Source organism: Typopeltis vanoorti, chromosome 8, assembly GCF_054136105.1.
Source record: "Typopeltis vanoorti isolate ZY-2024b chromosome 8, IOZ_Tvanoo_1.0, whole genome shotgun sequence".
Taxonomy (NCBI): Eukaryota; Metazoa; Arthropoda; class Arachnida; order Uropygi; family Thelyphonidae; genus Typopeltis; species Typopeltis vanoorti.
In genome coordinates, this window is record NC_143556.1 from 30,089,604 (window position 1) to 30,103,702 (window position 14,099).

General features: G+C 33.6%; 1 protein-coding gene across 1 annotated transcript in view; it reads left to right on the plus strand.

Moving 5' to 3' along the window:
- LOC150103898 (flotillin-1-like) overlaps positions 1-13,894 on the plus strand; it is a 217,181-nt gene extending 203,287 nt beyond the window's left edge. The window contains exon 12 of the mRNA XM_090397170.1: positions 8,233-13,894. Within this exon, the coding sequence (XP_090253296.1) occupies positions 8,233-8,262 (30 nt within the window). The 3' untranslated portion in view covers positions 8,263-13,894. The remainder of the gene's footprint in view (positions 1-8,232) is intronic.
- Positions 13,895-14,099: the final 205 nt, after the last annotated feature.

Sequence of the window (14,099 nt, forward strand, 5' to 3'; positions counted from 1 at the left end):
TTTAATTTTTTTTTCCCTTTTTTTTGCTTCTCTTACATTTTTTATTTCTTTAATTTTTGCTCCCAGAAAGCTTGAAGTAGTGACTCCTTCAGCAAATGCAAATTTCCTGATTGAACCATACCATATCACTTTTGTTTCTTAAATTCTAACTGATTTACTATTAGTATAATTATTCATTGTTACCTACTTCAGTGTTTTCCTACCACTGCCGCCTCCATGTGAGATACCTGTTTGTTATGAAGGGGACCTCCCAGTAGTGATACTGGCACTTTCCTTCTTCTTTTCCTTTGCTTTTCTTCATGTATTCTTTGCTCTACTTCTCTCAGGAGAAGTAGAGCAAAGTCTTTTTTACACTCTGTATTCCATACTACCATCCCTAGGATCCCAACGCCTTTCTGCTGCTGTGCGGTGCAACCCACAGTCATCCGGAAAGGGGAAATACTTGTACACTGAGACAGTCCTGGATTGCACAGACAGGATCAAGTGTACTGCAGTAAGTCTCCTTCCCCATGGTCTGAGGACAGGGTCCAAGGTTGCTGTGGTGCTTGTATGGTTTCCAGGATAGCCCTGCGTTCTACTCCCAAGTGCAATCATTGCTTGCTGGTGAGTGGGTGTTGTATGGCCCTGTGGTTAGGCACATGGAAGGGAAGCTGTGGCACTGAACAAAAAAAACCAAAAAAAAAAAAAAAAAAAAAACCGCTCGAACATTAATTCATTCTCGGTTGTTTTAGGGTCCTAACAAAATTCCAGCCAAGTGATATACCTTTCAATAACAGAAGGAAACAAAAGACGTGATACCAGTATAAAAGTACCAGTTTTTCTAATTACCCATGCAACAGGTGAAAAACCAATTGAAAAAATGTGACCCGTCTTTATTCAAAAGGATTCAGAAGGACTGGCAGGTTCTCCCAAAACAGTTAACAAACTATATTGTTGTGATGTCCTTGTAGAAACATGTCAACATCATTCCAGAAATCTACTCAGAACAACATCAATGGGTGGAATACCAGTAACAGTTACACCTCATAAAACACTTAATTCCTGTCAAAGAGTGATCTCAGAATGGGATCTCCTTGATGTTCCTGATGAGGAGATGTGTTCAGAGCTGAAAGATCGGGGGATGTCAGGTATGAGACGCATTCTGATCCATATGGATGGTCACCTAGTTCCAACCAGAAACATCATCCTTACTTTTGATACTCCTAAGCCTCCAATATCTGTATAAAAGCAGAGTATCTCAATTGTCCTGTTAGACTGTACATCCCTAATCCACTAAGATACTTCAAATGCCAGAATGTGAACATGCCCAAAGTAGCTGTTGTGCCCAATGCGGTAGTAAAGAGCATGATGACCAGTCTTGCTCTGCAAAGAAAGCTAAATGTGTAAACTGTCAGAGAGATCATCCAGCATACTCCTGTGCCTGTCAGAAGTGGAAAGATGAAAAAGAAATTCAAAAGATAAAAACAGAACAAAATTTATTATTTGGAAAAATCACCGCCACACACCTGCTCTGAGATATCCCCTTATGCTGAGAAGGTAGCAATTAAGAAAATGTTAACATCTCAAACTTGTATGCGTATTCCACCATTGGATAATTTCACTATACCTGAACTTTACAATTGTGACTGTTTCTCTATTGAGTGCATCAGTCACACAATGAACGGTCTCACTCCAGAAACAACTCCAAAAATGGTTTCATTTGAAGAGAACCTACTGGTGAAAAAAATTATGGCAAAGGTTATCACTTAAAGACAAACCACCAGACTCGCCCACAAAAAAAAAAAATGGATACTTCAATATCCACTGAAAGTAACTTGAACTTACCCAGTGATCCTGACAAAGCCAATGATGTATTAGGTATTTTTTTTTACAGAGGAAGAGATGGACATTGGTTGTCCATACTTCCCAAAATCTAATGAGAAATATGGACAACCGGTGTCCGTCTCTTCCTCAACCTCTCAGAAATCAGACAAGTCTATAAAGCCTAAACAATCGGAAAATTTTTACAATGGAACAGTAATGGATTTCACCAGAATATCAATGATATCAAGCACCTACTGCAAAAACACAACCTTTTTTGTTTCTGTCTGCAGGAAACATATTTAAAACCCAGTGAGGATCCCTATCTTCAGGAATATCAATCACTCCTGTATGTAAGGACAGAACTTGGTGGAGTAGCTATTCTCGTGGGCAGGCATACTTCTTTCAATCATGTCCAGTTTAATACTGCTCTCAAAGCAGCAGCAGTTCTCCTATCTGTGGGGTTTCTTATCACAGTACGTTCAAATTTATTTACCACTGGGTTCTGAATTAAGTGAAATAGAACTGGATAATCTCATATTGGAACTGCCTCAGTTCATATTCCTAATGAGTGACTTTAATGAACATAACATTCTGTAGGCTGTGACAACACAAATAGACGATGTCATTGAGTGAATGCTTGACAGCCATGACCTCTCAAAACAACAGAGTAAATACTTTCTTCCATGTGCCTACCCGCTCTTATTCTGCAATTGATCTTGCAATCTGCTTCCCTGCTATTTTGCCACTTCTCGAATGGGATGTCGAAGAAAACGTACAGAAGTGATCATTTTCCCCATTATTAGCACTATGTCTTCACAGGAACCATATCCTACACAGATGTCCATGTGGAAAATGGACCAGGCTAACTGGAATACATTTTTCTATCTTGTAAAATTTAATACTGAAGTACTCAGCCAAACACCTATCAGTAAAGCAGTGAAGTATGCAACCAATTGTATTCTCCATGCAGCAGCTGTAGCAATTCCAAAAACATCATCCCGATTTCTACTCTATCCAAAGCCTTGGTGGACCCCAGAGTGCCAAGAAGCCAAAAAAGATCAAGATAGCACAAGCGGTATATTTCGTAGATACCCTACTTTGGACTAAGCACATTTAAATATGCTTGGTTCAAAGCACGTTATGTGAGACATGAGTCAGAAACAATCCTGGATCCTAATTAGATCATTGATTAATCAAACAACTAGTGCAAAAATTGTATGGTATAAAATCCAGAAGATGAAAGGTAGATACAGAACACATTGTTTACCTTGAAACATAATGGCTGTATTGTTACTGATCCCAAAGCTATTGCAGGCACTTTAGAAGAAAACATTGCCAGAATCTCGGCAATAGTTTCATATGCTCCTGATTTTTTTTTTTTAATATTGAAAGAGCAATAAGAGAAACAGCAAATAAGCTTTTGTATTCAGCCGTATAATTAGCCATTTGTTAAGAAGGGACTCAAAATAGTCCTTTTCCTGTCTCACCCCAGCACAGTAGGTGCTGATGACACATTGTTTACACTTCATCATCATCTCATAATAAAGAAACATCTCCCATCATCTTCTATGGATCTGGATCTCCTTCTTTTACTATACAACAGAATATTTACAGAGGAATGGTTTTTCAGACTCTTGGCATAAGCCAATAGTCATTGCTATCCCAAAACCAGGCAAGAATCCAACACAAGTCATCAGTTGCTCTGACTCATCCAGTTGCTCTGACTAGCTGTTCTTTAAATTTAGGAAAAAATAGTAAAGACTTAGAAAGCAACAACTCTTTCCAACACACAATGCAGCTTTTGTATACAACGATCAACCTTGGATCATTTGGTTCATATAATATAAGATACTTTCCTGAAACGAGAACATGTGGTTACAGTGTCCTTCGACATGGAAAAAGCTTATGACACTGCGTGGAGATATGGTGTATTAAAAGACCTGTTTAACCTTGGTCTGAAGGGACACCTTCCTGTTTTTATTAACAACTCTCTATCCAGCCAAGTCTTCCAAGTTCAAGTGGAAAGCACATTATCTCAACCATATCGTCAAGAAGAGGAAGATCAAGGCTCTGTCTTAAGTGTGGTCTCTTCAGTATTAAAGTAAGCTCAATTACTGAACAACTTCCTTCTATAGTAAGCAATCATTTTTATGTCAATGACTTTGCAATTTACTGGGATGGAATTGATCATGCGCTCAGGTTTTCTGCAGAAAAAACTACACTTTTTCTACACTTCTGCTGGAAAAACTCTCCATCCTGATCCTGATTTAAAAATGGGAAGAACTACTGTATTATGCCAATAGCACCAGAGGCCAAGTTTTTGGGACTCATCTTCGAGAGAAAGCTACATTCTGTATACACATTTGTCATCTTTGGGAAAAATGTAAAAAAAAAAAAAGCATTGAATATCTTCCACTCTCCATCCTCTACAGCAGCGCTTCCCTAACTGTGGGCCGCATTCCCCTTGGGAGCTGTTAGTTTTGTTGAGGGGGGGCGTGAAATAATGAAAACAAATTTAAAATGTTTTAAGACTAAGTGTGCCATGTCAAATGTGTATGTAAGATGCTAAAAATGTAATATTTGCATTTGATTTTTCATATACCCAATTCATTACCCAATATTCGCTGTGTATGTTTTGTATTGAATATAAATACAATAAATATTATAATAATAATATGTCTGATTACGATTTTTTTTTTTTTTTTTTTTGATGGGGAACCATGAAATATTTTAATTTTTCCAAGGGAGGCCTTTACATCCAAAAGTTTGGGAAGCGCTGCTCTACAGGATGAGGTACTAATCGATGTTCCTTGCTCTGCATTTATCATACACTTGTACATTCAAAGCATGATTATGGATCCCAGGTTTACAGTTCTACAAAGGAGTGCATGCTTCAGTGGTTGGACCCTATACATCATCAGGGTATCCAAATAGCAACTGGTGCTTTTTGCACATCATCATCCGTTCAAACTCTTTATGTTGGATCAAATGAACCCCCCTCTCTCTCTCACTCAGACGAAAACATTTGCCTGTTAATTATACCCTAAAAATAAAGTCTCTTCCTGATCATCCTACATGGACTAGTGTCTTTTCTCTACATTGAGAGACTCAGTATCACACATGTCAAATTGCCATTCATCCTTTTGATATGTGTGTTAAAGAGGCTGTTGAAGCTATTGGCACAAATGTTGACAACATTACCACCAAACAAAACAGCATTCCCCATAGCAGGCTTGCACTCCATCCTGCAACCACTCACTTTGTCACTTTGTCGACAAATGAGGGTATATGAGACAGGAGTCTCATATACCCTCATCTGTCTACCTTCAGCTGTTCAACGTACATAGAGCAACCCACTCTGATTTCTTGCCCATCTGCACTAATGGTTTAAGATTAGAGATCTCTGTTGGTGCTGCTGCTGTTTCCTGACATTACTACCTCCAATTAGATCCCACTCGATTTCAGTAATTATATAGCAGAGCATCATATGCACTCGTGCATATATAAGAAAACTCCTACTAAAAGTATGTAATTTATACAGCCACTTTAAGTTCTTTACAGGCTATCTCCGGTGTATAATCCACATCCAGTGCTTGGATATGGATTATACACTATACAACTATATACATTATACAACTTTTGTACAAAATAAAGATCCTTACTTTTGATGTTCAGTTGTGTTGGATTCCCAGCCACATTGCAATTAAGGTAAATGACATTGCAGAGGCAACTGCTAGATCAGCTCATACTTTTTTCAACATAGTTTTACAGTTCCATGTACTGACTACACATAGTTTATAAATTCAAAGTTAATTGCCCAATGGCAAAACTCCTGACAGGAAGCATTGACAGTCTAGTCAATGTTTGGAACATAAGAGAGGAGGTTGTTTTTGCTTGGCTCTGCATAGGTCACAGCCATCTTATACATTCTTATTTACTGAGGGCTGATGATCCACTTATGTGTGAGAAATGCAACACCCGTCTCACCATTAGTCATTTTGGTGGAGTACCTGCACTTCACAGAAGAGAAGAATGACTTTTTCTTTTTTTTTTTATCTGGCCCAAGCCCTATACACTGAGACAGATGTTATCAGACTCGGACAAATTGCATGATGTTTCTAAATTTTTACAAAGAGTTAATTTATTCAAACACATTTGATTTTAAATTTATACGTAGATGCCACATTGGAGATACTAACCTTGTTTAATACATTTTATTTACTGATTTATCTTCTTATAACTATTTATGAATAATATGCAGATACTTCACACTTTGTACATACATTTCATCTTATTCACTAATTTTTCTCCCTGTAAGTATTTATTTATTTATTAACACCCTGTGTCCTGGCACAGCATGACCTTTACTGTCTTTACACCGTAAAACCACAAATTTTTTTCAAATTCTCTCATTGATTGTCTAATAATTTGCTTTTTTTTGGGATATTTCATAAGTTATCCTCATGTATATATTCAACATCAGTGCTGCATTGCTTCTGCTTATCTGTACAAAGCTTTCTGTCTCCAGCAGCTTCTTTAATTTGTGTGTTATTCTTATGTGTTTTGGTGCCACTTTTGAAAAACAACCTAAATTTAACAATATCTACATTGTAGTACTAAATATAATAAATCCACTAAAAGCCACAATAACATACTAAATATACACCAGTTAATTTATGAAAACTCAATAAATCAGAAAGAAAAAAAAATCAATCTTACAGGAGCTTTGTAAAAATGACTGCCAAAACAGTTTGGCTCCTGATGTTGGATCCATTCAGGAAGAGGGGAAGTGCAGGCTCCCCTCTTATAGAAATCTTTTCTACCAACAAACTCATGCCGCACATCCAAATATCGCATCCATTTCTTCTACATAGCCTGTGCATTGAATATTGATAATGAAACTTTAATTACCTAAATTACTTAAATATAAAGAGCCAGTAGGCTTCATTTCGGCGATATAAACATTATTCAAAAGGGGATATTAAATCCCACATTGTTTTAAACCGAATAAAAAACTCAAAGATTGGAATCGGAGAGTTTCATGCCGAATATAGTAAACTATAAAAGTATCGGCGGTTACTAGTGTGAGCTAATGCAAGTGGTCCTAGTATGAAGTACAATCTCAGGCAACTCATTGCAAAGGTGGGGAAAGTTCTGATCACTAATCTTGGTATTTTCCATAATGTAAAAACGCATTTCCTAGGAAATGTATACTGTTATTACATTATGGTGGGAGGTCACTACCCAGACCAGTTTCAGCCTTTTTTGAGGCTTCATCAGTGGGTAGCTAGACCAAATAGATACCAAAGGGTATAGCGAAAAGAACTTATATACTCTGCTATACGAGTTGTCAAACAGGTGCAGCCAATAAGTTACTTAAATATAAAGAGCCAATAGCCATTTCGGCGATATAAACATTATTCAAATTTCGGCGATATGTTTATATCACCGAAATGAAGCCTATTGGCTCTTTATATTTAAGTAACTTAATGGTTGCACCTGTTTGACAACTCGTATAGCAGAGTATATAAGTTCTTTTCGCTATACCCTTTGGTATCTATTTGGTCTAGCTACTCACTGATGAAGCCTCAAAAAAGGCTGAAATGGTGGGTAGTGACCTCCCACCATAATGTAATAACAGTATACATTTCCTAGGAAATGCGTTTTTACATTATGGAAAATACCAAGATTAGTGATCAGAACTTTCCCCACCTTTGCAACGAGTTGCCTGAGATTGTACTACTTACTAGGACTACTTGCATTAGCTCATGCTAGTAACCGCCGATACTTTTATAGTTTACTATATTCGGTTTTAAAACACTGTGGGATTTAATATCCCATTAATTTGAATAACTTTAATTACCATTATCTTTGTTGGATATAACAAATATGTGTTCAAACATTATCATTGTCATCCTTAGACTTATTGAGGGAGGGCTCTTACTAGTCACACAAATGCCTAAATACCTATTATTTTTTTCTAACCACACCCTTACTCAGTTTCCCAGGATGACCCTATTCTGTAAGATCAATCCCCTTACAAACTTCCATTTGTTATATTGCCTTTCCTCCATCTGTTACTCAAATTTGAAATCCACATTCCTTCAATCTATTCTCACATGCACAATTCCATAGCTAGATAACATTTTGGCTTTCCACCTCAGAATCTTTTCAGCTGTCTCCATGAAACCAAGACTCTGAGCGCATATGTTCATTGTAACCTTCATAATTAATACTATAATACATGCTTGTTCCAGAACTAGATTGTTTGCCTTTATTTTTAGTTCATAATTATGCTAAGCATAAAACTTTGGAATTCAGTATTATAATATATATTATATTATATAGATAATATAAATATATATATATATATATAATGTTATAATATATTATAATATTATCTTTATATAAGTTATGTTTTCATTTTAGTCACTGAAGATGGCTCAGGTAGCTATGTAAACAGATTTCCAACTCCAGCCAGAACAAAACTGCCTTAATGTTTTCCACCACTGGTGTTTGTGCAGCTTGCCTTTGACCAAAAAAAAAAAAAAAGAGAGAAGAAGAAAAAGCTTTATATATTAATCTGTATTATGTATTTAATTCATTTTGTTAGGAACTACTGACTAAAACAGTTTTCATATTGTAGTGTGTAGATATAGCAGGAATATCAGCATCAGATGACAGATATCTTCTGCACTTTATACTTAGCATGTAGTTGGATTAAAAAAACAGCTCAATTTTTCACAAATCACTTTTGTAGTTTACAGATAATGAATTTTTAAACTGCATCTTACTTCTAAAAAAAAATTTTACAAAGTAAATTAGAAATTAGATTAACTGTTAATTCTGTTTTCATCTACTGGCCAATCTTGATTCATCAGACTTCGTTTCAACTATTTGATAATCTTAATGCATTTCTCCTTGATAAATTTTTCTGAGAGGTGAGTCAGTTCATTCAAAGTAAATCTTTCATATCAATTGTCATAATTTAAATTTAAAACATTAATGGAAGTATTAAGCACAGTGCAAAAATATGCATTTCCTTTTTTGTTTTTTGAATGTATAAATGATTGACGATAACATATTATTTGGAATTTGAAGGTATAATATAGAAAAATAACAGTGTTGTTTAGAGGCAGATGAATAGTGTACCTTGTGTTAGTACAAATGTTCTGTAAGTTTATTTTGTGTTAGAAGTAATTTAGTGTGTAACTGTACACTTAATTCACATTATTCTAAGATATATATGTACAGCTGACTTTCATAATAGTAAACTTGTATGGACTAAAGTAATACTTTTGTTATAGTAATTTCCATTTTGAATAGCAATGATGTTATGGGACTTTGGCTGGGAACTTTTAAATAGTTTGTCCTAGTAACAAGTTCATTATCACATTTGCTGTAATGAGAGTTGAGTGTACAGATTTTTTTGTATTGAGAACGGTATAGATTTTTACAACAGAATGCAAATATCTTGCCTGTATATTATGTATTTTGATTGAATTTGGGAGTTTAATTGTGCATAGAGAGAATTTACACTCATAGATCAATATATGAAAAATGCAAAAATTACTTCATGTATTACATGAAATGTTAAGTGTACAATATATGAGCATTTGTAAATTATAATTGAACAAGAATTCCTGTTGTGGATCTCACCTCTGCTATTTTGATAAATGTGCACTCAGTATGTGCTGTTAATTTGCATCTCTTGGTTCATAAAATTATTGTATATTTATGAATACTATATAATCATTACTTTCTGTTGGATTATCTGTAAGTATATATTTATTTGCTATGCACGAATAGCAAATAAAGGAAAATTTTTGCAGTTTCCTTGGTATAGCAATGAGAAGCTAGCTTAATCATATATAGCAACTTAATGAAAGCTAAAATCTTTTTTAAATCACACAAATTAGAGGGAGGGGGACGATGTATATTAAGATAAATAGCATTCAAAATGAGCACTAGTGTAACTTATTAGTGAGTGAGGCACATCAAGGTTAAATGCTTATGCTTACATTTAAAATTTTTCTAGAAAAACAAAATGTTTTTTTTTTTTTTTTGTCTTTTTACCCTCACATTTACACAAATCATGACTGATATGTTAACATGATTTACAAAAATCATGTTGATATTCAGTCAACATGATTAATTGAACACTATTGAACATAATTCTTGAACACTATACTAATTATTGTAGTCAATGTAAAATATCCTTATTTTCTAGCTAAGCTGGACAAACTACAGGTGAAACCAATCTGATCATAAAGATTGAAAGTTTCTCATCAGTTTAGTGAGTTGTCTCAGTATTGCTCTAATCAAAAGACACTCCTGTTTGAGAGAAATATTTTGCTTTTCATAAAGAAAATTCTGCTGATCTTTATTTACATGTGACCACTTAAGCTTTGACAGTAGAAAATCAAAATGGCTTCATGGAAAATGGGAATTTTTATCTGGCTTAACTAAAATTGTAGTCACTAAACTTAAAGCTTTATTTCACGCTTTTTTTAAGTTATCTTGAATGTATTATACAAACCTGTTTCACTAGTTAAAAATATGTGAACACGAGTCTTGTTAAGTTTCATGTGAATGCTGTTTAAAAAAAATAAATGATTATAAAAGAAAATTTTAAGATTATTTTTCAACATAACTACTATAATTAAAAACAAACTGATACATGGGCATTGGGAAAGACTTAAGCTCTGAAGACCAGTTTGAACTAATTTTGAATTAACAGTTTCTTAGATTTTGTGTGCAAGAAAGTGGGAAGGAAATAGAAACAGCCTCTAAAATATCAAGATTATGGAGTACTCATTTTTATTTTTATGTAATTCCACCTACAAAAGGACGTATCATCCATTTAGTACCTTGGATGGACTAAGGTTATCTAGAAATCTTAAATATGCTACTTCTTTTCCAACTTACTTTGGTTCTCCACGATAAGCAAAATGGTAGTTCTCACACTGGACAACAAAAAATAATCAGTGATTTACAGAATTTGTTAAAAAGATGAAAAATGGAAGAGTTGCCATACATTCAGAATAGTTAAAGCATATAGGAAATTTTCAATAATTTAATTCTGGGGTAGCTCAGGTGTCTCTAGTTTAACATATACAAGGAGTTTAGTTTGAAACTTTCCCTTGGATGTCATGTTCATGCCTGAAAGCATTTATAATGTGGTGAGTGAAATGCATCGTCACAGTATTGATGTTTTAAGTGCATTGCAGAAAGAGGTTTGTCATATCTGATATTGCTGTATATTCAGTAATCCACCATTTATCTGACCATCAAAACAACGATGTTTCAATTAATTGACCATTGCATGTCAGCTGACCAGAAGTCAGCTGACATGCAATGGTCAATTAATTCAGTTATCAGAACTTGCCTTTCTGATATTTAAAGGGTTGGATAAACAGTAGATTACAGTATATGGCATTTGTATACTTAAGCCAAATATAACATGAAGTGAAGCTACAAATTTATTAGGAGATAAGCAGTTAAATCACACAAAATAAAATATGGAAGAGTGAAATTTAATGATTATTAGTCATTCACAGAATTCTGTAACTCAGTTAAAATGCAAGAATATGCTTTAAAGAAAATGCAAGGAGGTTTAAAAATTCTATTTACTTAGAATAGTACAAATAGAAAAAAAAAAGATTTTTGCACAGGAATGTGCAAAACATATACAGTATTCAGTGTCATCCCTAAATGTTGAATGCACACTTAATATATATTGTTTCTGTAACAAGAAGAGACACTTCACCCAGTTTGCAGAAGAGAAGACTTACTTTCTTCATTTTTTAAGGCCAGTTAACTAGCCTTACTTGCAAAATCTGAAAGATATTGCATGGTCACATTCTCTTCTAAGTTTTGAACAGACCAAGTTCTGCATATTACCTGAGTAACTGGTTGTCAGAACTCATCCCCCCCCCCCACACACACACACTTGAAAAAGCTGCAGAAAGCATTGCTGCTTATAGCTGTGACAAGATATAAATGTTGGTCCAATCAAGAGATACTTGGCAAAGCTTCAAATAGGGGGGGGGCCTAGTTTAGTGTTGTATGCTAAGCTGAACACACACACACACTATATGCACACCAAATTTGACAAAAAGTATTCAGATCATATGCCAATGTATGAAGTTGTAAATCATAAGAAGTTGCTGTATCAAGAATTGCTTACAGATTTACATGTTGTAAGTCTGAAATTAGAGATAGACTTCAGTTTATCTTAAAGAATAATGTGGATATAATTACAAAGAAGGCTAATATTAAGAGTATCTGGTCTTATTGGCATCAAAGCTGAATATATATATATATATATATATATATTGTTAAATTTGCAGATTGTTTGTAATTGTCATAGTGCAGCATAAATATTTTGCAATAGTGAGCAAAGGAATATTACACAAAAATTATATGTTCACATAGTGCCAAATAAAAATCCTGATTTAATCATGTAAAACTGTTTTCCGTTTTGTTTAAATACTAATAGTATTCAGTAGAATAGTCTAATGAATTATATTTTAAGGAATGTCAGCTGTCTTCCACTCTATCAAATGATTGGATCCTTGGACTTGTACATTGATCAAAGCTAATATTTTGTATATATTATAGAAAAATAATGTTAAGTTATTTTTATTTTACATTTTAGGTTATGCATTTGTTGATTTATTTTTTTATAAAATATTTTAATATTTGTGAATTATTATGTTCTAATTTTATTTTATTATTTTTAAATGCCACCTGAAATAGGTGGTAAACATTCAGTATTACACAGCAATTTTATGAGTGAATAACAGTGTGCCTTTTCAGAGATGGTATGTATTAATACATTTGCTCCAGATTTGTCAACATAATGAAAGGTCACATTTAATTCAGGTTTATTCAAATGATGTTCCACTCCGATGAATATGTTAGCTGAAAAGTACACAACCAATAATAAAGAAATTCAAATGTGACATAATTTTTTTTTTCTTTTTTTTTATGATTATTAGCTTGCACCCTTAATTTTCATTATTTTCTCTTATTAAATATATGTTTATATGTTGATTCTTTCCCTATCATTGTAATATGGGTATTGTCTGTCTGATTTAAAAGCATATGTAGCAAAGAATTTTCAATATTATTTACCTTAAAATTGGTTCGTATGTCTATTAAGTTTTTTCCTTAAAATATTTTAAATTTGCATCTGTTATGATAAACAGAATTGCAAGTTAGAAATAGCATGTGTGATAATATTCTTGCTCAGTGATTGGTAATCATTGAGTAAGAATTATCTAACACTTTGAATTTATTTTCATAAAAATTTCCAAAATGTCATTTGATCTAATAAAATGTTATTAGATCAATCGACTTTTTTTTGAATGGAGGGGGGGGGGGGACTGCCATATTCAGAACTGTTGTGGAAAAAGAAAAGCATATCCTGTAAATTTAATTTGATTCAGTGTAATTTCTAAATAGCATTTGTAAAATTATGTACTCAAGGTATATAGACGTTGTTAAAATTTTGATATCAACATGCCTTACTTCCCAGAATATATTTTTTGTCATTATATTCATAAGTTTATCAAAGAAAGAAAATTTATATATCATTGTTGCATGTGAAAGGATTTCATAATCCAGAATTTTTTTTTTTTCTTTTGTAAAGTAACTGTGTTTTGAAGTAATGTTTGTGTCCATTCTTCCTTGTAACACAGTTTCAAGTAGTTTTTTGTCCATATATATATAAAGTTTTGAGCATCTGCAATATTTTTTCATCCCATTAGCATGTCACTTGTATTTTTATGAGATTGTTTATATTTCCTCATGTCACAGTTCATAAATTTTTATGAATAATTATTGTAATTGGAATCTAGTCCTTTTAATGTTCTTAGCATTGTTAAAACTTTAATATTTTATAACAATATTTCTACAAGAAATGTGTATCGTAGCAATAGGAATGTAAAGTAGATTTCATCAGTATTTATTTGTAAACTTGTTGACCTTTGTCATATGAATTCAACTTAACTAGTTGATTTTAAACTGTTTTATGTTTGTTTGTCTGTAACTTGTTATATCTACATAATAAAATCATAGTCTCGCATATCTTTGCTACTTTCATCACATTTGTACTGCATTCAAAAATCCTCTGAATATTTTAACTACAAGGGATGTCCCAAAAATTTCCAGCCTGACATACAAAATTTGCGCCAGTTTTAAAATGCTGTGCCTTAGTGTATCAGTTTCAACTCTCTACCTGCATCATTCAGTTGGAGGCACTCGTTTGCCTAACACGTGGCTGTAATGTT